General features: G+C 38.5%; 1 protein-coding gene across 9 annotated transcripts in view; it reads right to left on the reverse strand.

The window, feature by feature from the left end:
- Positions 1–24,763, reverse strand: part of SCAF8 (SR-related CTD associated factor 8) — a 312,229-nt gene that overhangs the window by 206,073 nt on the left and 81,393 nt on the right. For 5 of the 9 annotated variants that reach the window (XM_025294995.3, XR_003112095.3, XR_006639628.1 and 2 more), the window contains exons 18-20: positions 24,626–24,694; positions 21,303–21,521; positions 18,655–20,116 (exon numbers count right to left, since the gene is read on the reverse strand). In XM_025294995.3, coding sequence (XP_025150780.1) covers positions 18,669–20,116; positions 21,303–21,521; positions 24,626–24,694 — 1,736 coding nt within the window. In that variant the 3' untranslated portion in view covers positions 18,655–18,668. Of the gene's footprint in view, positions 1–18,005; positions 20,117–21,302; positions 21,522–24,625; positions 24,695–24,763 lie in introns of those variants that run through there. The other 4 variants (XM_025294994.3, XM_025294998.3, XM_025294996.3 and 1 more) reach the window with 2 other exon arrangements.

Consider the following 24,763-nt stretch of genomic DNA (forward strand, 5'->3'; position numbering starts at 1 on the left):
ATAATAGATAACCACAGTACTGTGTGATCTGAGGTTGGTTGAATCCACCAATGTGGCACTGCAAATATGGGGAGCCTATTATAGGTTACACACAAATCTTTGACTGTGTGGAAACCCCTTTTTTTTGTTCAAGGGTCAACTGCTGCTGCTGCTAAGTTGCTTCAGTCATGTCCGACTCTGTGAGACCCCATAGATGGCAGCCCACCAGGCTCCCCCGTCCCTGGGATTCTCCAGGCAAGAGCACTGGAGTGGGTTGCCATTTCCTTCTCCAAAGCATGAAAGTGAAAAGTTAAAGTGAAGACGCTCAGTCGTATCCGACTCTTAGCAACCCCATGGACTGCAGCCTACCAGGCTCCTCTGTCCATGGGATTTTCCAAGGGTCAGCTACACATGTATTTTTTTTTTTTTAAAACTGCCACCTCTGTCCGCTATCATGGGTAAAAGTCATAATCTTCTAAATTTTGTCATGTTTTAAAAATACAGCCAATGATCTTCATTCAAGCTGTTTTCAAAAGCATTAAGGGCCTTCCCTGGTGGCTCAGACAGTAAAGAATCTGCCTGCCAATGCAGGAGACAAGGGTTCCATCCCTGGGTTGGAGAAGATCCCCTGGAGAAGGAAACGGCAACCCACTTCAGTATTTTTGCCTGGAAAATCCCATGGACAGAGGAGCCTGGAGGGCTACAGTCCATGGGATCGCAGAGAAGTCAGACATGACTTATCGACTAAACAACAGGGGATTATTTATTTTCTCTTCAATTCTAATCTGATTCCCAATCTCTCAGAATAAGTCCTACAACTACATTTACTACTTACAGTTGCTATCTCTCTATAGAGAATATGGCTTCATATCAGGAATTATACAGTAAACTAAATGGGGCAACAATAATAATAGTAGATTTCATACTATGAAAATGAACTTGGCATTTACTTACGTATCTATAAACCCAATTTGTTTTTGTATAAACAAATCAGCAAATAAGAAATATCATTTTGGGGGCTCCAGAACTTTTTTTAAAAAAGGAAGATCCTGATAAGCACTCATGTGGAAATTTCTGGGATGATTTATAGGTTGGTTCTTGGCAAATCAATCTGGAATGTTGTATAACTGACTACTTCTATTCACTGTAAATTTGCCAGAAGCAGTCAGTAGAGAAACTTTTTAGCCTTTTTGTTATTTTGGCTGGTTTATTCAAAATCCCAGCATATCTGTTGATGTGTCTGCCATAATAATAATGTAAAGGGTATATGTGTGCATGCTCAGTTGTGTCCAAATCTTTGCGACGCCATGGACTGCAGCCTACCAGGCTCCTCTGTCCATGGGATTTCCCGGACAAGAATACTAGAGTGGGTTGCCATTTCCTTCTCCAGAGGATATTCCAGACCCAGGAATCGAACCCACGTCTGCAGCACCTCCTACACTCACAGGCAGATTCTTTACCACTAGCACCACCTGGGAAGCCCTAGTTGCAGTATGAAAACTCTAAATGAATACTGAACACATTTAATTTAATGCACAATTGTTATGCTATCAGAAATAGCATTTTAAAGATGTCTAAAAATTTTCTTTTAAAACTTCAAGGAAATAAAACTTTGTAATTGTTCAAGCATATAACTCTTTAATGGAAAATAACCAGAGGTAATAGGTGTTCTTCTTTTTTTTTAATAATACAGTAGAGGGAAGAGTATTTTGAATAAAAAAATTGCTCAGGTAAAGAGCCCACATTTTGGGTCCACTATGATCAGTAATCACCGTTCTTTAGAATAGCGCTACAAAATCGAACTTTCTGGCTGTCCAATTTGGGAGCCACAGCCACACGTGGTTACTGGACATTTTTAAGTGTGGGTGGTGTGACTGGCAAAGAGAATTTTAAATTTTTAGTAACTTAAATAGCCACATATGACTGAGCACTTCCTTGCTGGACAGTGCAGATGTTGAATGAGAGGCAACGTTCCATAAAAGGGCCACACCACTAATATTCTGGAAACTTTAAAAAAGTGAGACAGACTGGGGTTATTTATAATGAAGGAGGAGAACAATGAGGGAAAACGAACTTCCAAAGAAATCTACACTTGACTTCTAAAAACTTTAGAGAGCCTCCTTTAAATCCACGGATGAGGGCTCTGAATAGAATCAAATTTAAATTTTAGCATTTAAAGTTTTGAAAACAGTTTCAAAGAATCTGGCAAGGAAACTCGGAAATTTAGATGTCTGGTCAAAACATCTAACTTTGAGCCTTCATGGTTTTTCTTTTTAGAACCATTATTCAAAACTATCAGATTTCCCAAAACTTTTGGAAATTATGCTATAAAAAATTTAATACTACAACTGAAATCCTATTACACAAAAATTGTGTTCTTTAACACGATTCACCTTTGTATGTTCATCTTAGAGCAGAGTCACACTGCTTACAGTAACGTTTAAATAAAGCCTTGATCGTTTTCAATCTTTTCATCTCATTTACCAATGACTTTTCTTTTTTAAGCCTTTCATAATTTATTACATCCATTCCTTATGGGGCACATTGCCAGTACCTACAGGGTAAAGTGAGGCCAAGATAAACTTTGGGACCTTCCCCTTCCCAATCAGAAAGGGCCAAAAGGAATCCAGGAATTGATCCAAATCCGTAGATCCATAGGCCCACCCTCATCCCAAGATTTATATATATATTATACATTATACACACACACACACACACACACACACACAGTCTTCCCTGGTGGCTCAGATGGTAAAGAATCTGCCTCCAGTGCAGGAGACCCGGGAACCCTGGGTCAGAAAGATCCCCTGGAGAAGGGAATGGCAATCCACTCCAGTATTCTTGCCTGGAGAATTCCATGGACAAAGGAGCCTGGTGGGCTACAGCCCATGGGGTCCCAAAGAGTCCGACATGACCGAACTTACACACACACACATATATGTGTGTGTGTGTATACATACATACATATATATATGTATGTGTATATATATATATTCCATTTGAACATAGGAAATCCCACATTTGTTGGGGAAAAAATGACCTGGAATCCTATTTCTCCAATTTTATAATTACTACAAATCACCTGAGGAGCTGGTGAGTAGGCAGGCCTGGGCGGGAACCTGCTGGTCAGCAGGGACTCTGAGTCTCTATCAAGCTTCCAAGAGCATCACTGCAGTTGCAGGTCTGAGGCTCTCGTATAGCTCAGTACTGATTTCACTGCAGATTTCAGTGATTTTTTTTTGTTTTGACTCTAACTTCTTTTCAACGTTCACTTATTCTTTCAACAAAGTTTTTACTGAATGTGTATTATGAGGCAGGCAATTCACTAGGAGGATAAATAAGATCTGATCTCAGCTCTTACGGAAGAGAAGGGCTATTTTCCCAGGGGAAGCAGAAAAGGCTGAAGCTGTGGCCCTTGTACAGAGACTTGGAGATAAAAAGGAGTCTGCAGAGTGGAGAAGATGGGCATTCCTACTCAGGCAGAAGGTACAGCAAGACAGGCTGTAAAGCACTCTCGAGGAACTGTAGATTACATCAAATTGCCATAACACATGGTGTATATGGCAGACATCAGATAGGGGGCCAGGGAAAGTTAAACAGATCAGGGAGCCCAGCATGGCAAGCCACTCCAGGGCTCTTGCCTGGAGAATTCCATGGACAGAGGAGCCTGGTGGGCTAGAGGCCATGGGATTGCAACGAGTTGGACAAGACTGAGCAACCAACACTTTCACTTTCTGCACATTTGAGGTCTCTGTATGATGAGCTCTGATAATGGGCATTAACATATGGAAAAGCCCATGCACTTCACCTAAAACCTGACTATAAATGGTACATAAGCCTACAGCCAAATGAGCAAAAAACATTTACTGGAGGCAAACATGTTCATACAGCAATCAGGGTTATCTCTGAAGCTGTCAGGTTATGTTTTTATTCCTCCAAATACAAATGAAAAGCACACATGATCTGGAAACATGCTGAGAGGTGTTAAGAATTGAGAAAGGCAATGTAAGTACGTTAAAAAAACAGCCTAGATATAAATAATTCAATTACATTGAACAAATCTAAGGGTTTCAATACCTGGCTCAAAACTCAGCTATTGATGAAACAACAACCCTTATCATCTATTTATTGCTGCACGCTACTGCATCAATAATTATTTCAGGAGGAACATTAAGCAGCTAAAACTTCACTACACACTCTAAGATTCAAGAGAGTCAATAATCTTATCTATAGTACTATTTTTGTTGTAAGCTACTTAAAATTCAGGAACAGAATAGCTAATTGACTAAATGATACAAGATGTGACTGTATCTCAAATGAGGCACCAGAGTAATATCTGAACAGTGTTAATCAATGGAAAGTAACATCATGCAATGTCACCTTAAGAACTAAAAACTGCACACGGCAAACTGAGAGGACCCTGGGGTAACTATCCAAGTCAGGAACATAGTTTTCAATGTTAAAATATTTCAGTGCCACAACGAAGCGGTTTCAGTTCTAACGCTAATAACCGTGACTACTAGTGGCTGCCGAGAGAGAAGCGGAAAACTCACGGCTTAGCAGGAAAGACTCCCTGGATAGATTAACGGTGTCTGTCATAGTTGTACCTGTAAAATGTGTGTGTCTTTTGAGGAAAGAAGGAAAATGCTGGTACACCTTCCATACTTTTTAACCTTGCTCTAGATAAAAATCAGAGCACCAATGCACGGTAACAAATTCTGTCACTGATGAGGATTATAACGCTAACTTTCCCCAGACTCAGGGTTCTTTGTATTGTGCAAGTTATAGGAAAAAGGCACCCTAAAATACGTCAAGTCCTGCTCCTGGGGCTTCACAGATTTTAATTAACAATGAAAGCTTTAAGATCAGAAGAATACAAGAAAGCCAGAAGCAAGAAGGCTGCTAAGTCCTCAGCAATCCCGTTAACAGAAGTGAATTCCACACTGTAAAATGCTTAGAGCAGAGGGGTGTTGGAAGAACCATTGAAAACACTACCAGTTCTCATCTACTAGGATAAGTTGTAATGTTAAAGAGGGCCCTACGGTGTGGTGATGCTGGTGGTAAAGAACCCGCCTGCCAATGCAGGAGACGTAAGAGATGCGTCTTCAATCCCTGGGTCGGGAAGGTCCCCTGGAGGAAGGCATGGCAACCCACTCCAGTATTCTTGCCTGGAGAATCCCATGGACAGAGGAGCCTGGTGGGCTACAGTCCACAGGGTTGCAGAGTCAGAGATGACTGAAGTGATGTAGCACGCAAAGGGTGTACATCAGACTGTGCAGGAGCACCTGTGAAGTTCTCTTTCCTGGGCTAAATTCTACAACCATATAAATGTCTGGGGTTTTTGCATGTTTATCATCACCCCAAGAGGTCTACTGCTTGGGTTTCAAATGCTAACTCTAAATATATGATGAGCCAAACATACTGTCCTTATTCCTATCAATCCATGCTATGCAGCAACAGCTCAATGAAATCATGTATTTTACTTTGAATTTATCAGTTTGAAAAACAGGAGTTCAGAATGGTGGTTTACAAGTTACAACATCCTAAAGAACAGCCATAAAACAGCCTTCAAAAAATTCACAAAAAAGAAAAATAAAAGGTTTCTTTTTGGCAGAACAGTGAATATCAAACAAGTCAGAAGGCCAAGAAGGGGCACATGCGTGCCCACTGCTGTATTCCTCTCACTCCTCTGTCTTCTCCCTGAAGTCGTTCAGTCTCAACTTTTGGCATTATTTGGAACCAGCTAGTCCAAAGAGGCTGGAGAAAATCCACAAAGTGAACCACAGTACTGATGGTATGGAGAGCAGTGGATAGTCCTGATAATTTTAGTGGTGTCCGCAAAGAGTTGGACATGACTGAGTGACTTCACTCACTCACTTAGAGAGTCCCTTGGACTGCAAAGAGATCCAACTAGTCCATTCTAAAGGAGATCAGTCCTGGGTGTTCTTTGGAAGGACTGATGCTAAAGCTGAAACTCCAATACTTTGGCCACCTCATGCCAAGAGTTGATTCCCTAGAAAAGACCCTGATGCCGGGAGGGATTGGGGGCAGGAGGAGAAGGGGACAACAGAGGATGAGATGGCTGGATGGCATCACTGACTCGATGGACGTGAGTCTGAGTGAACTCCGGGAGTTGGTGATGGACAGGGAGGCCTGGTGTGCTGTGATTCATGGGGTCGCAGAGTCGGACACGACTGAGCGACTGAACTGAACTGATTAAGTTATAATAAACCAGAAGATGAATCATTAACCCAAAAATCATTTAAAGTTACTGCTTTTTCCTTTTAAGCCAGCTATCAGAAATATTACTGCTTTAAAAATTAAAAGCAGTTCTCTTGTTCACTCTTGTTCTCTGAGAATACATGTAGTATTGAGTAAAATCCTATGGACAGAGGAGCCTGGTGGGCTACAGTCCACCGGATCCCAGAGTTGGACACGACTGAATGACTAAGCAGGCATGTGCGTGTGCATGCACACACACACACACACACACACACACACACACGTATTAATTTCCTCTTCTTGGGGCAGTTAAAGGAGTCTTTTTTTTCTCAAGACTGGGTTGAATCTGATGAGGATGTATCCAGCTTTAAAGATCTAATTCCTAGGAACTACAAGTTTGATAAGCAGATGTGAGACTCAAAGCAGAAAAAGAAAGAGACTGGTTTTAAGTTGCCTAATTCCTGAAAGAATATTCAAGTACCATTACAAAGGATCAAAAGAAAATCTACAAGGCTTGCGAAAAAAGGTTCTTTGAGGAGGTGTCTGATATATACACATATGCTTGTGCATATATTTATGTGTGTATGCTGTGTTAGATTGTAAGCTGTATTAGATTATTAGAAACCATTTCCAAATGTTAAAACTGTAAACAGTCAAGACAGAAACAAAAGCAAAGTAAGACTACTCATTGAGCAATGGAAAAAAAAAATTACTGTTAAAAATCAAGTTGGCTCCACCACGTCCAGCCAGAAGAGGTGCTTTGTTTAAGGTGCCAAAGTAGGTATCTGACAACAATCCCAACAAGGAGTAAGTAGTCAATAACTTTCTTTTTCCACCAGACCACCAACCACTAGAGCTACAAAAAGGAATACAGAGCTATCCAAACTTTTAGCAACAAAGGGAAAAGCAGCAAAGTATTCCTTTGGAGAAATTTAGAAACTCACACCTTGAAAGGGCTTAATAAGTCATCACAAAATGTCAGCCTTATTCAACTCTCTCGACTTAGATGTCATGACTGTTTTCAAGACCTGGTTATACTACTTCTGTATATTCTTAATTGGAGAAGGAAATGGCAACCCACTCCAGTATTCTTGCCTGGAGAATCCCATGGACAGAGGAGCCTGACAGGCTACAGTCCACAGGATCACAAGAGACGGACAGGACTTAGCGACTAAACCACCACCATATACTCTTAAAATCATTTCCATCTGATATTTAGTGCTTTAGAAACAGTCAAGGCCATATCCTACTCTACAATCCTTGGAATTAGAATAATCACACCTGGAGGTTCATGAGATTCAAAGGCTAGTCAGTGCCTTTATTCCCATAGCTTCTCAGCCGAATCCCCCATCAATCAGAATTCTTGTTCATCCACAAACATTCCCACATACCCTACTTTTACTATCAGTTAAATGAAAAATACGGTGTGAAGGAAGCCCTTCTCTGGCCCTTTGAACATTGACACTAGTTTAGAAATCACTCTTCATCTACCATTAACTAAAACGTACACTACTGATTCTATTTGCTCAGAGTATAAGAGTCATGTTATGAAGAGAGCATTTAACACACAGCTCAAGTTACAACAAAGGCTTTGAACTGTGAACCTGGTGGCAATTACACTTTGTCCTTCGACCTCTTGGAGTCCTCCTAGATCTGTATGTGTGTAGCGTGTGGCAAGGAAAGAGTACGGCTGTAACACAGATGAAGGGGTTGTTGCATTCCCAGTTGAACTTCCTATATCAACGTAACAATTAAATTTTACATTATCCTCTTAAGAGGCTAGCTATTATTTTTTTAAAGCTCTGACGAGAAATTAAATTACTGCTTTACATTTGGAAGTACAGGTAACTATGGCTATGGTGGCGTTTCATGATTTCCAACAAAACCAAGATCCCTACTAGGTCTTTCTAAACCGGTTGCTATGAATGATCAAAATAACCTCACTTCTTTCTCTCAAATAGATAATCTCTTTTGAGATCTCAAATTTTATTTGACAGACTTCATTTGGGATAAAATAACACTAAATGTGTTTTTCAAATTCTCAGTATTATACAAAGAGGTCTAATAGAAATGTTTTCAAATCATTTTTCTAAATGTGGTTTCCCCATATAATGGATTGAGTCAGACACAATTTTTAAAAAGTTAATTCGTTTATTTCCGCAATTAACAACTTTTTTTTTTTTTTTGGTCAAATGGCTGAATGGTGTGGCTTGTGGGATCTTAGTTGTCCAACCAGGGATTGAACCCTTGCCCTCGGCAGTGAAAGCACAGTGTTAACCACTGGACAGCCAAGGAATTCTCAACATTTTTTTAGTATGAATACATTCATGGGAAAAGTATAAATCTTTTTTTCACCTTAATCAGCCTTTTTCAAGTCTCATGAAAAAATATCTACTCTTGAGTTTCTACTTCACTGAATAAGGAAATCAGGAACACTTTTTAGCCACTGAATTCTTCCTATCTGGACATAGGTCCAACTGGCCTGGGCTCTACATGCTTGTGGGTAGCATACCATTGTTAACTTCTCCCACGTGGAAGGGGTTTCAGTATCTGCTGAATAGCTTGAAGATACTGTTGTGTGTATTGATGGGCAAACAGGACCTTGCCCCAAGGCTACTCTAGTCTATTTGTTTCTCCCTGGTCTCTGTATCCCTTCCCATATTTAGACAATCAACAAAAGATGCTGAAAATGAAGCTCCAGTACTTTGGCCACCTGATGCAAAGAGTTGACTCACTGGAACAGACTTTGATGCTGGGAAAGATTCAAGGCAAAAGAAGAGGGCAGCAGAGGATGAGATGGTTAGACAGCATCACCTACTCTACAGACATGAATCTGAGCAAACTCTGGGAGATGGGGAAGGGCAGAGAGGCCTAGTGTGCTGCAGTCTGTGAACTTAGCAACCAAACAACAACCAAAGAAAGGAAGCTTTCTAACTGTTCTTAGGTCACCGCCATCACTTCCTGATTGGTGAGCCAGGTGCGCCAGCAGGCTTGCCACTGGCCTAGTGAATCAGACTTCCTGTGTTTCAAGACTGGACCAGAAACACAAATACAGCTCGAATAACTAAGTAAGCTTTAGAGGCAGGAAAACTCTGGAGCGTTAAAGCTCCAAGAACTTGTAACTTCACGCATTCCCTCCCTGATATGGAGTTGTAATATAAAACCTGCATAAATTATCCCTTCATTATCTGCAATTAATATAAACCACTGATTTGCATGCCCCCAAAGTCTCTATTGGGTTTCTCAGGTGGCGCTAGTGGTAAAGATCCTGCTTTCCAATGCAGGAGAGGTAAGAGATTTGATTCCCTGGGTTGAGCGGCTCTCCTGGAGGAGGAAATGGCAACCCATTCCAGTATTCTTGTAATGAAGAATCCCATGGACAGAGGAGCCTGGCAGGCTACAGTCCATAGGGTTGCGGAGTCAGACATGACTGAAGCGACTTAACAGGCACAAAGTCTCAGCCATTTTGGACAATTACAACAATAGCCAACACCAATGTACTCTACAAGCCAGGCAGTGATCTAAGTGCTTTGGTGCTCTTCAAATGAAAATCAGGGAATTGCCTGTTCAAGTTTCCACAAGTCATAGGGAACGCTGTTAAAAGACCTATTTAGTAAAGACCTATATATTCAGACAACTTGGATTCAGTCAGCTAAAAGCTGTTTTTCAACAAAGATTTTGCTGAATAATTATATGAAAAAAAAGAGAAATATATTAAGGTTATACTACTAAATGAAAATAACAAATTGTTAACTTATTTGGTAAATGAGAAAGCTATTTCTAACAAACCACTGAAATAGCAAAATGATAGTCATTATCACTTGCTTAACAGAAAATCTGGACAAAACAAAAAATACTAACATACTATAAAAAAGAAACAGTAGAAATGAAACACACTGCATATTTTCAGTGAGCTATATTTAATAAAGTCTAAAAAACCTTCATATTTAAAAGTCAGCATGAGTCATTTTAAGTGCAAGAAAAAATTGCAGGAGATGCTTTGCTATATAATGTTAATATTACTGGATTTTCTTTGCTGATTTGTTAGTTCAAGTATGACTAAAAAACATAAAATTATGGGTATTACAAATTCACCTAAAAAGCTAGGCAGTGTCTATCATATTTAACAATGAAATTCTATAAAGATGCATTTCATCACTCTAAAATATGACTATTTTCCCTAAGTATGTTTTAAACTATTCAACGTCTATTTGAAAGTGGAAGTGTCAGTCGCTCAGTCATTTCCAACTCTTTGGGAATGACTATATCAAGGACTGTAGCCTGCCAGGCTCCTCTGTCCATGGAATTCTCCAGGCAAGAAAACTGGAGTGGGTAGCATTCCCTTCTCCAGGGGATCTTCCCAACCCAGGTGTTGAACCCGGGTTTCCTGCATTGGAGGCAGATACTTTACCATCTGAGCCACCAAGGTCTATTTACTTAGATCTTAAATAGTTACAGAATTCAGTCATAGGCTGTTAACGAAATGTGTCCTCCCAAAATGTGTAAGTTCCAACTTCCAGTACCTCAGAATGGGACCTTGTTTGGAAACAGAGTCATTATAAATATCATTAGTTAAGAAGAGGTCATGCTGGAGTAGGGTGGGCCCCTAATCCAATATAACTAGTATCTAATTTAAGAAGAAAATTTACAGACAGACGTAAAAGGAAGGTGATATGAAGACACGTGATCGAAGACAGCAACTTGACGACAGAGGCAGAGACTGAAGTGATGCGTCTACAAGCCGAGAATAACAAGGACTGCTGAGAACTTCCACAAGTTGGGAAGAGACAAGAGAGGCTCTCCTCTAGAGTGTTCAGAGAGAGCATGGTCCTGCCAACAGCTCGATTTCAGATTTTAGCCTCTAGAATGGAATCTAGAGATTCCGTTTCTGTTGTTCTAAGTCACTCACTTTTTGGTATGTTGTTACAGCAGCTCTATGGAATTATACAGACCATGTGTTAAAATTAAAATCTGTGGTGCTAGTGCTAAAGAATCCACCTGCAATGCAGCAGACGTAACGTTGGTTTGATCCCTGGGTCGGGAAGGTCCTCTGGAGGAGGGCATGGCAACCAACTCCAGTATTCTTGCCTGGAGAATCTCATGGACAGAGAAGCCTGGGGGGGGCTACAGTCCATAGCGTCCTGAAGAGTTGGACGCAACTAAAGTGACTTAGCACACATCCAAGAGTATCTTTTAAACTAAAGCACAGCTTTGCCTGGTCAGCAAAAACCTGAGTTCAAATACCTGTACAAATCAAAAGCTGTGTGACTGTGGACTTCAGTTTGCTTATTTGTAAAGAAGGGAAATGGCTCCTACAGAATGGTATGTTTCTGAAGATAAATGATTCAGAATGTCCATGACACAGAGGTTAAAATTTTTCTCTCTCCACTCTCAAACCCTTCTCCCTGTAATGAGAAGGAGTTTTAACATATGGTCAACAGACTATTTGGCTAACAATGCAGAAAGTAATATGATTTAAAAAAAATAAACACTGTAATTCATATATTGTTAAATACATAATCTACAAAAAAAAAACACTTTTCTAAATGAAGCCCCAATAGCTTCACTACTTAGAAATCTCTAAATCTTTCCTGTGGTGGGTATGACCACAGTGCTATATGATGTGATTATCTCAGAGTTTTATAGGACGGTAAATGTTACCCTCGCCTATCTAAAAAGCTCAAAGCAGTTTCAATCACCAGAGAAGGAAAGAACAATTCTTAAATAAGTTATCTTTCATACTTTCAAAGATTATTTTATTTTTTAGTACAAGTCTTCTGATTTTACTAATATCCTTACTAATGTGCCAACTGACCCGACTTCAGTAATAAACACAAGACTCATGTCACTAAAAATCAATTGTTCAAAAGCAAGAACTTTTTATTTCAAATAATAACATAAGCAAAATGGTAATTAACTTTGGCAAGATTAGTAGAAATAGAAGAATAATTCACAGATACGGTAAGCATGTTCCCCTGATGTATGGATCAGGCAGTAATACGGCCACAATGTTTAGAATCACATGTGCAAAGCCTGGAAAAGGTCACCAAAGACCAGCACCATGACATGCTGTGGATTAAACCTCAAAAGAATCTAAATTTAGTGACTTGAAGAAAACCTAGAATCAGGTTATATATTCTAAGAAAGTAAAATAACTGCAAATTATCCACTGCTACCAAAGACAACAGCTAACCTCTAGACTACATGAATTCAAGTGAATAAAAGACTAACACTGAACGCTTACTATTTATGTGTAAAGCTAACTTTACAGATTTCATTTATTTCAAGTCACAAAATATTCCTAATTAGGAGTTTTATACACAAGAAAACTGAGTACTAAGTTTTGGCTAAATATACAGTGTATAACTGGCACAGTTCAGAAAGGAGCTGCCAAAGCCACAACCTAAAATATAAATTTGCAACCTATCACTGGTTCTGCTTTACATGTATTAAAACATTAAAATAAAAAAGTTTTGAAATTTTATTTAATTTGTGGGAAAAGGTGCTTTCAAAAAAAAATCTTAAATATCAATGCAATACAAACCTGCCTCCGGAGTAGCAAGTTACTTAAAAGTTAACAATATTATGCTATGGTACCACTTCAGGAAAAAAAACAAATCCTGAAAGCAGAATCTAAGCAAATGAACCTGAAGTGAACCTTCAGCCACTGGAAGAGAAGAAAGCGCCACAGACACTTGAACAACGCAAACACCAGCTGAGTGCTTCCCTGCAGCCTTTCCCTACTTAAGGATAAGCCTGGTAGGGCTGTTCAAGTTTACATTCTTCTGCACCAAATTTATCTGCCTTTTCTAAAGAGAAGAGGAACTAATAGTTGGTGAGCCTCTGCCACATGTGTCTGGCACTTTAAGTGGTTAAGTTTTTAATCTGACAGGCTTGGGTTTCAATCTTTGCTGAAACATTTGCGAGCTGTGAGATCTTAGGATATTAAATCTGTGCCTCTCTTTCGTAAGAGATATTAAAATAACAAATACCTCATTGGACTGTCAATGAGGATTACATTATGATGCTAATAAAATCACCCCGGTTCTTGTCACATGGTGTATGTCTATTAAATATTACCTAATATTATCAACTTAAAAAAAAAGAAAAACAAGACAGCCTGCAGGCTAGCTGTTAAGAAATGATGCTGAGAGAGATGCAATCACTTGGCCAAAGACAGACATCTAGAAACATTAAAAGCCAGTTACAAAAACCTAAAGGTAGTAAGAACTGTGTTCTCTTCAAAAGTGTTCCAATATTATTAGCCTTTCTCTCTGTCCAGCCTGTTTCCTCAGCTCGTCTTTTACAGAAGACAAAACTTAATGACTCAAGGTATTTAAACGCTGGAAACGACCTTAGAAATCACTAAGCAAAGGAGCAGCAAACTGCTTTCAACAGACAAACCCAAACTGATGGTCTCTGCTTGGACTGACGGGTTAAAAAGGAGGATGGGAGGTTCTATGAGAAGGATAAGAATTCTGAGAAAGGCAGAAAAAATAAGACGAAACAGTGATAGCAGCCCGTGGCAGGCGTAGGGGTGTGGTGTGTGTGTGAGATAGTGGGGCAAGGACAAGCATCACAGGGCAGCCAAGTTCTGCATCCTGCCCCTGCTGTGTAAGTCCAACATGCTCATGAAACGATCTCCTCTATTCTCACTGAACTAAGGGCCCAAGGTCACGAGTTCCAAGTGCACACTCTACCACCTCCAGGGTTCTGGCTTCTCAGACAGTAGGTCATCCTACTGCCTGAACCACCTAATGCTTCTCATACAATCTAAAGTTAGCCCACTGGCACCATTTCACCCCCTGTGACACCCTGCATGTATTTTTTATAAATTACTTGGAATATCTGTTCTGCATTTTGACTAGAACAAGGCAGAGTGATTCTAAGTGTCCATACGAGGCAAAGAGCCTCCTGGTGAAAAAGAGAATGAAGTAGAGGGAAGAAAAATGAGCAAAGCTCATGCCAAAACAACGCACTGGATCGCATTAGCTTTTGATGTGCAACCCACGTCTAAGTAGTCCTACCAGAAACCTTTCTCCTAATTCCTGATAAGACCAGGACTTTTGTTACAAAGGGGCACTTTCTATAAGCAAAGCATTTAATTACATGGTATCTAGAGGTATCCTGTAACAAGGTTTCAGTTGAGTCAAAAATACTTCTTATAAAACCATCTCCTATACACTTCCTTCCATCCCTTTCTTGCTATAATTCATTTTTAGATTAACTCGAATGTAAAACATTTGTGATGATGGACTTTATTCATCTGCCAATACCAATTACCACAATTAAGTATATACTTTATTGAAACAGTAAAAACTCTGTATCACTGTTTTACTTGAAAAAAAAAAAAAAAAACCTTAAAAATCTCAAGTGTATGGTACATTAAATATTTACAGATTTTAACATATCTAAAGTGGTAATACATGGAAGGTGTGTGTGTGTCTTTGTGTATGTGTATAAATATGTATCTCCCCAGGAGATTCTGCATTAGTAAGTCTGCAGTGACCACCCCTCAACCCCATATTTTCAAAGAGCTCCACAGGTGACTCTGTCACACATTTCCTGGCTAAAAACCACAGAGAAAGTGCATTTCAAATAGCTTTCAGTACCCATGCCCTCTATTTAAAGTATGCCCCCCAAAGAAAACAATCTGGGCCATTAATTTTAAATTCTAGTTCCAGAAAGTCTGCATCAAGGTATCTTGTTTTTAAATCTCCCATTAAAAAATGTTGTAACCTGACTTTTCATTAGTAGAAAATAAATTATTTAGAGCCTACTTATGGTTTAAAATACGTTTCCTATAAAACCACAGCATTATCAATTAAGGAAACATTTATAATTCTCTGCCACACTGTAGTATTTAAGATTGCTTACATAATTTTAATTTTGCCTATCTTAAAAATGAACATACACTTGCTCTCCTCTCCTACATTTAAAGAGTAATATGTTAATGCTCTTCTTTGAAAGAGTTAAAAGCCCTCAAAACATTTTATTAACATAGCACCCAATAATAATGATGAAGGCACATAAGGTATAACAAAGTTATTTTTAATTGAATGTTAAATTTTTTCACTAAATGTTGTGCCCATCTAAAATATATACAATGACAAAAAAATCAAAAATTTTCCTAAATCATTAATGAGTAAGAGAATATATATATGGAATATATATATATACACACACATATATATTCCATATATATATACACATACCAAAGAAATACCATATTTCTTTGATTCTAAGACCAGTTTTACATTTGACATTCCTGAATTACGAATGCATCTTATAATCACTGACATGTCATATTGGAAGCATTTTTAAATTTCTGAATGGTGTTTCTTACAATTAATGGCACCTTAGATCTGATGAACTAGTGTTTATTTAAAAAATACTTTTTCAAACTAAAAGAGGCAACTTATTCTTTTTAAATGTAACAAAACTGCCCCATTCCCAAAACAATTCCAAATGTGTCACTCCATAAAGCTGTATTTTGTTTGAGTGAAAAATGGCCAACAAATTTGTGGAAGCAACTAAATTATCAGAACAAAGGAAACTGCCCTGGTAAGAACGTATAGCTTAAATAATAACTGCATTAATTAAATATTACAGGAAGTGATTTCCAGAGTTTTAAACAAGCAACTTTATACTATTCCATCTTACAATGCTTTCCTAGTCTTCTGTCCACCCTACACAATGAAATAAAATTAAAGTAACATTTCACTGATGATATGCTGTAAAGACTACCTGCTCTAAAAGAAGTTTCTACCTACAACAGAGATGATCAAAGTGCAGTATATGCATTCATGCTAACAGAAGCCAATGTTCAATGGAATGTTTAAAGACAAAAATTTAAAGATGAATATCTATTAATGTTGCAATCTACTAACACCAGAAGAAGCTGTATCATTCTCTATCACAAATAAAAACTATGTGACCTCACGTCTGACGTAATTACTGCCTGCGGCAGTTCAAAGTATTTTACTGAAATATTTAGGTTACTCCTTGCCCGTTTCGAAGCGCTAGCATTCTAGTGACAGCAGTACTGTGAACAAAAGGGTCAAAAATGTGACCGGTCTTAAGTCAAACTTAGCAAAGTAAGACAATTAACTTTTCTCTCCATCATCTTAAAAAAAATAGTGAAAGTATCAGTTTTGGAAGTTTGGTATCAGGATGAATACTATCCTTTCACTCAAACATGACACGACAATAAAAGATAAAGTGAGCATAACTAGACATAAATGTTTTTCAGCTGTTTTAAGAGTGTCGCACCCTTTCAAGATGGGTCTCGAGGATACAGCACTGACAGCTGATCAGCAAACGTCCACCATCAGAGTCTTCAAGCCAGGGCAATACTTGTACACATTTTGTTTTCAAGTTTGCACATGAAAGCCCAAGGGTGAAAAAAGCTTGGGATCAAAATTCACTGAAAGTCTCACTTTTTTTGTGGCTACTTAATACAATGTCAGTTTTAATAATGATAAATGCAACCAAAGTACTGAACAGTTTGAAAGAAATTCCAGTTAATATAATTTCCTTAAGGGCAAGACAAATCTTTCCAGAACATTAAAACTTTGGACCAGTGTCAGTTCTCCCCATTACCCCAAGGAAATGATAGGAAACCAACTCAAATTACTGGACTGAATTCAATGACCTTAGAAATAAACATCAGATTTCCATTCTCATCTACTTTTCCAAAAAAACAAAATAAATAACATACTATTTCTATTTCAGAACATGTAAGAAGAAAAGAATATTTCTGGCGAGGAACCTTAAGGATCTCTAGATCACAAGAGGTAAGCAAAACCACCCAATTTTAAATGGCTGGTGTATGGCTATCATTTCTGGGAGAAGCTTGACAAGCATAACTGAAGAATTTTAGATAAAACCAATGATGAATTATCAGAAGAGGAAACAAATGACTACTCACAGGACCAAATGAAAGCCTTCATTAGAAACAAAAAAACACCAATGGTTTTATATATGTGTGTATATATGTAAAACCCAAAGGAGAAACAATCAGCAAATAAATGAAATGCAAAAGCAAATAATAATAAATATAACAGGAAACTAATCCCCAATTTTTCTGCTACTCAGGTTTACCTTGGAGGCTAATCTGAAACAGTGTCACCCAGAGCCTACAAAACCCATGATGGACACACTGTTTCTGGAATACAAATGAATGTTTTTAAATCCATCAACACTCACACCTCTACATTTTATGCAATTAAGGAATTCACTTTAGGCAAGTGACCAGTAAGTATCAGTAAGTACAAGCACTATCTATGCAGAATAGCAAATATAATGTGAAAGAAAGCAATGCAAGCATTTACGTGAAATTCGGCTCCATGCTAAATCTGACTTCATGCTTCACTGTACTAAGAACTGCCATACTGTCAGTGTTCTCTCTTTACAATATTTCTTATTTTACCATCATAGAGGCTAGGAGCTGTAACTATGAGCAATGTCAGTTAGCCAAATTTCTCTAATTTTCTACCTAGTTTTAAAGAATATTTTATTATCTGAACTATCAACTTTCTATTTTTCTCTGTATGTGCATGAAACAGACATACAGAGAAACAGAAAAATCTACATATGACTTACACAATAAAAATGCACAGGTATTACACATATACTAATAAGACTGCATGATTTTTTATATCAAAGTACATGCTTTTTCCACACATGGTTCTTTGTTGTTACTAAGAGTAATAGAAAACTTCTGCAACAACTAAGCACATGCTGCCAATGATCCATGGTTTTAAGAATTTGTAGGTTAAAAAAATACAATTCCTAGAACACTGTTATCAAACAAAGAAGTTTTATTGGCATCTAAAAACAAAGTTCACCCAACATTGAAACGTACTTTAATATTGATGTTGTTTTCTTTTTTTCTTTTGAACTCACTGCAGTATGAGGAACAAATCACAAACACTTACTTTGGAGAAACAGAGACCAGAGTGTAGATTTTACAAAATCACTTTTTAAAATCTCTGTATTGTGCTCCTCAAATATTTAGAGCCAGTCTTTGCATAAAATATCACAGCTTTGTCTATTACCTTAAAATTCTGCAGCAGCCTAAAGATATGGGTAAGATATACCATCACTTGCTATTCTGAAATATATCTATTACCATATCCAACCTAATGGTAGTATCTAAAAAAAATTCTTTCTTCCATAGGAAGTCTCTGACAAGCTGTTATTCATTTCCTTGAAGTTAAAAGAATCAGGGGGCAACATTTGTATTTTATCAGAAAAATAAAAAAATGTTTACCTACCATGTTCATATTAAGAACAATGTCTATACAAGTCAGTTGTACAATTATTTTAAGAGAAAGGTGAACATGAACATCAGATTAACTTAATTCTGGCAGACGAAAGTGAACAACTATGGTCCAGTCAGCCATTAATCTATTACAGAGAGATGACAACTTTACAAAATGTATCTTTTACCTACTGAGTGATGATTATGTCCCCTCAGTTTCTGTGCTTTCTACCACTGGTTCACTCTCTATATCAGCAACTGTGTCACTCTTCTTGTTTATCTCACTTGAGGAGGCCAGTTTCTCATACAGTTCAGGATCACTCTGCGCTGGTAAAGGCGGTGGCTGGGCGTGTCTCTCAGTATTTTCACCATTAACCTGAGGCACGTTATCACCTTTTCGTTGAGAAGTGGCCCCTTCAAAAAACTCAAAAACCCGAGCATGAGGAGGGGGGATCCAGGTGTTTTGAATTCTATCTCGTCCAAGACGATTCCCATTCATTTCTCTGCAGAAATCAAAATCTCTGTCATCCCTGTCCCTCTGCCTCTCCCAGGGTCTTCTGCGGTCATCAAAATCTCTGTGAACTTCTTGTCCGAATCCTCTGTTCCAAGGACCACTTCGAGGATCAAACCGGTAGTTTCCAGACCGAAATCTACCTCTTTCTTCATGTAAGCCTTTTGGACCGCCATAGACAGGTAGAACTCGATGCTCTCGCTCATCAAAATCTCTGGGTCCCCAGGGCTTCTCTGGATTAAAGCCAAAGTGGTCTCTTCGGCCAAGATGATCTATGCCTGGCCTCACGAGATTCTCCCTGATATCTACAGGAGGTCTTCCAAAATGATCTCTAGCGTCTAACGGAGGCCTTCCAGGACCTTCTCGTGGATCAACAGGTCGTCCAACCACATCCCTAACATCCACCGGGGGAGGTCTACTGATGGCTTCCCTGGGTTCAATGGGAGGAAACCGGTAATCTCTGTCACCTTCCTGCTGAATGTTATCATTCCCAAGTGGTATCCTTTTCTCTGGGTTAGGAACATTGTCTACATTTTGTCTTCCAGGAACTAGAAAAGGTCTTTCAGGTGGACTAAAAATATCTCCTGGAGGAAAAGGACCACGGGGTGGTGGATGCAGAGCTGAATCAAGTACTGCTGGGGGAGGGAGTCCCCGCTGGGGTGGAATTCCAGGCTGTATTAAAGGGAATCGTGGTCCAGGCGTCTGTGGGATCAGTCCTGGACGAATGTCTAACATTGGCATTGCAGGCATCCTTTGATTAGGAAGATTTAAAGGGGGTAAGTTTTGAGGCCCAGCTGGTGGTTGTGTTCCCAAAAGCCCAGAAGTACTTGGGATACCAGGTGGCTGTACTCCGATAAGTCCAGAATTATTAGGCATATTTGGGGGGAGCACTCCCAAAAGTCCAGAACTACTTGACACATTTGGTGGCTGTAATCCCAAAATTCCAGAGTTATTTAGAATATTTGGTGGCTGGGGTCCAATAATCCCAGAACTACCGGAAACATTAGATGGCCGGACTCCAAGAATTTCATTATTACTGGATACGTTTGGTCTTTGGACTCCCAGAATTCCAGAATTGCTTGTCACATTTGGCGGCTGTCCTAAAATCGCAGGGCCACTTGAAATTTCATTTGGAATCACTAAAATGGAAAGGAAAACAATAACATAATCAATCACCCTGGTGTGAAAAAGAAATGATACACTTCAGTCCCCTACATACGAACCTTCAAGGTGGGAACTTTCAAAGATGTCAACGTGTGTTCACGCCCAGTCACTAGGTTCATTCACACGTCTAGCACGGTCACCTGCATGCACTCCTGTGTACCTGACTGCCCAGTGCTGCATACAGAGGGCAGCACTATCCCTCCATCCTCCTCTAGGCAGTAACGCTTCTTGCCTGTTCACTCAAGCCAGCCCCTGTCGCCAGCTGTTATGCTGTACTACTGTACTTTTCAAGGTACTGTACTGTAAGATTAAAAACATTTTCAGTGTTTGCTTTTTATGTATTATTTGTGTGCAAAGTATTATAAACCTATTACAGTACAGTGTAGCCAATGGTGTTGGTTGGGTACCTAGGCTAACTTTTGCTGGACTTACGAACGTGCTCTCAGAACAGAACTCATTTGTATACAGAGGACTTACTTTATTTATAATTATTCATGCTATAATTTCCAGTAGTCAGCTACTTGTATCTCCCCAAGAACCAAGGTATACCAGATATTAAATAAAAATTAAAGCTAAAATTATAAATACCACACATAGTAAAATTTAAATATGAAAACAAAGTGGACCTCTTACCTAAAATCTTTACATGATATCTTTTTAAGTTAAACTAAAACGTCAGGTTTTACAGCAATCCTCCACCTTTATTTAACAAAAGCATTTCTAACAGTAATGTCATTAAAAAAAAAAAAAAAGACTTGCCGCTTTCAAACAACACACTTATCTTCTAGACCTAGCTGAATATCTGATAGAAGCTATACCTTATATTGGTTTGTTTTAATCTTTCTGTTGGTATACATATTTTGTGCAATCTTATTTTGATAACAACACATTAAAAAAGTCCCAATAGGCCAAAAAAACTGAGAAGTCTTAACAAAAAGGTGTCAAAATATATACTATCCTGAATAGAATGCCAAATTTGTTTTTAATAGAAATTTTAGGAGACAGTGATTTTTTTTTTCTTTTTTTAAAAGCTGCAATATCCATGCACTGAATCGGTTACATATGCATGACACCTCAGAATTAAACACCAATACAGAGAAGTAGTACTTATGATTTAACTATGTCTTTCTGGGAATTTCTTTTTACTTTTTTTTTTTTTACCTGATCTGGTGTTTTCTGCAGAAGAAATCTGGTGATCAATAAGATGAGGTACTTTTTCTTCAGGCTCTGCTTGTTTCGTTGGAGGATTAAAAACATTTCCAGCTGGCAGAGTGGCAGTAGCAAGACTGCTGGCAACAGAACCACCTGGTAAAACAAGGCTACCAAATCCAACATCTTTCACAGTTTCTGGAGTCATAGATAATGGCGGCTGCACTAAAGCTGTTTAAAGAAGGAGAATATACAGTTCAGATTTAATTAGCTAATCAATTAATGTGCCAAGTTAAAATATTAAGCATGACCAACACTGGTCCTGAAGTTTTAAATCACCTCCTAGCCTCTTCTCCCAATTATCTGGTGAGACTGCTCAGTTGACATGACATATGTGAATTCTCTTCTGGTCCCTTTATTTCATTTATGATGAAAACTAACCTCTGGGAGCCTGAGTATTTCATTTAATGGCATCTCTGTATCACTGGAAAAGACGCTGATGCTGGGAAAGATTGAAGTCAGGAGGAGAAGGGAACAATAGAGGATGAGATGGTTGGATGGCATCACCAACTCAATGGACATGAGTCTGAGCAAGCTCTGGGAGTTGGTGATGGACAGGGAGGCCTGGCGCACTGCATCCATGGGGTTGCAAAGAGTTGGACATGACTAAGTGACTGAACGGAACTGTATTACCCAGCACATTATAAATATAGTAACTGATACTCAAAATGATAAATGAGACACCAGGAAGAGGCTAAATTATACTTAGAAACCTCTTTTAAAAAAATAGGGTAAAACAATTTTTAGAAATATTTAGTAGAGACAAGTTTGGTAAAATAAGGACCCACACTTAAAATCATAATTTTTCAAAGATGGGGCTTCCCTCATGGCTCAATGGTAAAGAATCCACCTGCCAACACAGGAGACACTGGTTCAATCCCTGATCCAGGAAGATCCCACATGCCATGGAGCAACTAAGCCTGTACACCACAACTATTTGAGCCTGTGCTCTACAGCCCGCGAGCCTGTGCTCTGCAACAAGAGATGCCACTGCAACAAGAAGTCCACCTACGATAACTAGAGAGTATTGCCACAACTAGAGAAAAGCTCATTCAGCAATGAAGGAAGACCCAGCACAGCCAAAAGTGAATCAGTGAAAACAAAACCTAGTTAATTTTTCACGGATGTCAGTACGCGACTATCTAAATGTACAGAAATGATTGGTGTAAATACAAAGACGAACAAATGAGAGTGAAAACCTGCCCAATTCTCTAGAAATTCTAAGTACTAGGGTCTTTTACATTCACTACTTTTTGTCAAATGAGGTTAGAAACTCATCAGATTAGAACTACAAATAAAAAGGTACAAAGATCTCGTTTTAAAGAATGGGTAGAAATGTCCTGTCTATATGGCACATGTATGTTAAAAACTAAGCTAGAGGAATATTAAAATTACAATTGAACAATGAGAAATTCTAGTCAAATTTATGTCACAACACTATTTAGTCATGTACTCTGGGATTCTAAAAAATGTTTTATCCTCACATTTAACTCCAGACTACCTAGACAAACCGTTAACATAGAACAAAGCTGTAAAACAGGGATAAAATGACCTGAGATCCCATATGGGAACTGTGAGAATTAAATGAGACAGTGTGAACAATCAGGTGAGTATCTGGCACACATGGTATTTCTTTTTTTCCTTTAATTGATCCCAGATTTTCCAAAATAATTAAAATAAGGAGAAGTAAAATTGGTGGATGGGCTCTTAAGTAAGTAGGGTAAGTCTCTGTAAACAGTGAATTCAGAAATGGCTTCTGAACATTTTTCTAATTTTCAGAAAAAATGAACAGTTCTTCCTAATTAATCAACAGTAACATAAAAAGGATCCTCATGTTGTCTAACAGCACCAGCAGAAAAAGGAGTTTAAAAATATAATAAAAATGAGTTACAATATCAAAAGGTAGGCTCTACAATATACTCTCTTTACAATAAAGTCCTTTGGTCCAATATTATGCCAAAAAGCTAAGAAGCTCCCAAAAACTGATAACAGTCATCCCAAAAGGATAGAGCAGTAACATGAAAGGTCTCACTGTACAAAGATGAACAAACTGAACTTCAAAAGGAAAAGTGAATTTAACTATTTGAAAGCATAAATCCATTAATCCATACATGTTACTAAAAACAAAGGGGGAAAACATAGAGGGAAGGGAGTAGAGAAGAAATAAGAGAAATTCTCCCCTACCTTCAGCCACTGGGTATCATGGATAATAGAATTCGTTACTCTGAAAGATGGCACTTGCAGTAAAGAATTTAGCATCTACCCTGGGTCTCCTGTCCTTCAAGGTAATGAAATATAATTTACAGAACAAATTCTTGCTAAGAAATGTGGAAGGGATCATAAAATTTAGAAGATCACTTTGCAACTAATAAAAGATAGATTCTGGCAATAATAATCAAAGGATGAAAGCATCAGACAACAATGTGAAAGGCGACTTTTAATGACCAGCTTCCACCATCTGAATGCTCTGACCCATTCTGACATCATTAAACATGAACAAGAAGGCACTGCATGCATGGCTCTTGACGTGAAGTAATATCAAGCCCACAGAACCCCACTTGTTAAGTCTTCTTACCAAAAAAGTTGAAGCATGTTCTAAACAAGCCTATGATGCTAAAAACTTTCTATCTGCAGGAGGTTCAAGAAGACAAAATAACAAATTCGATACCACAAAGAAGCAAAAAACCCAAATCCATTATTTGGGATCCTATGTAGAGAAGGGAGGGCTTCCAAGGTGCTGCTGGTGGTAAACAATCTGCCTGCCAACGTGGAGATGTAAGAGATGGGGTTCAATCCCTGGGTCAGAAAGTCCCCGGAACAGGGTATGGCAACCCACTCCAGACTGCTGCCTGGAGAATACCCTGGACAGAGGAGCCTGGTGGGCTACAGTCCATAGGGCTGAAAAGAGTTGGACACGACTAAAGCAACTGAGCACACAGGCACATAAAAATGAACTCCTTTTCAACAAGTCAAAGACATGAAGGATTTTTAAAAAGGGAATGTGGGTGGAGCTGCTCCAGATTAAGACATTTTATACATAAAACAAAACAAAAAAACAAAGAATGAGAACTTTTGATTAAAATAAAACAATTATAAAAAATCTTGATACAATAGAGCAAATCTGGACTGTCAGAGAATACTGCTGATTTGTCAGAAATCATTTAACCCAAAAAACCAAAAAAATGCAACTATCTGACAACTTTCAGAATAAAAAAAAGTAACAATAATTCACAGGAATGAGAACCAACACATAATTTTTAATGTAGAAAACTCACATGTTGGTACTACTGGTGGGATAGTAGGTGGTGGTACAACAGGGGGTGGAACTGGAGGAGGCATGAAACCTGCATGGGGAAAAAAAAGACCAAAAATAAAATAACAAAAAAGTTACTTTCTTTTAAATCAAAGATTTC

Source organism: Bubalus bubalis, chromosome 10, assembly GCF_019923935.1.
Source record: "Bubalus bubalis isolate 160015118507 breed Murrah chromosome 10, NDDB_SH_1, whole genome shotgun sequence".
Classification (NCBI taxonomy): Eukaryota; Metazoa; Chordata; class Mammalia; order Artiodactyla; family Bovidae; genus Bubalus; species Bubalus bubalis.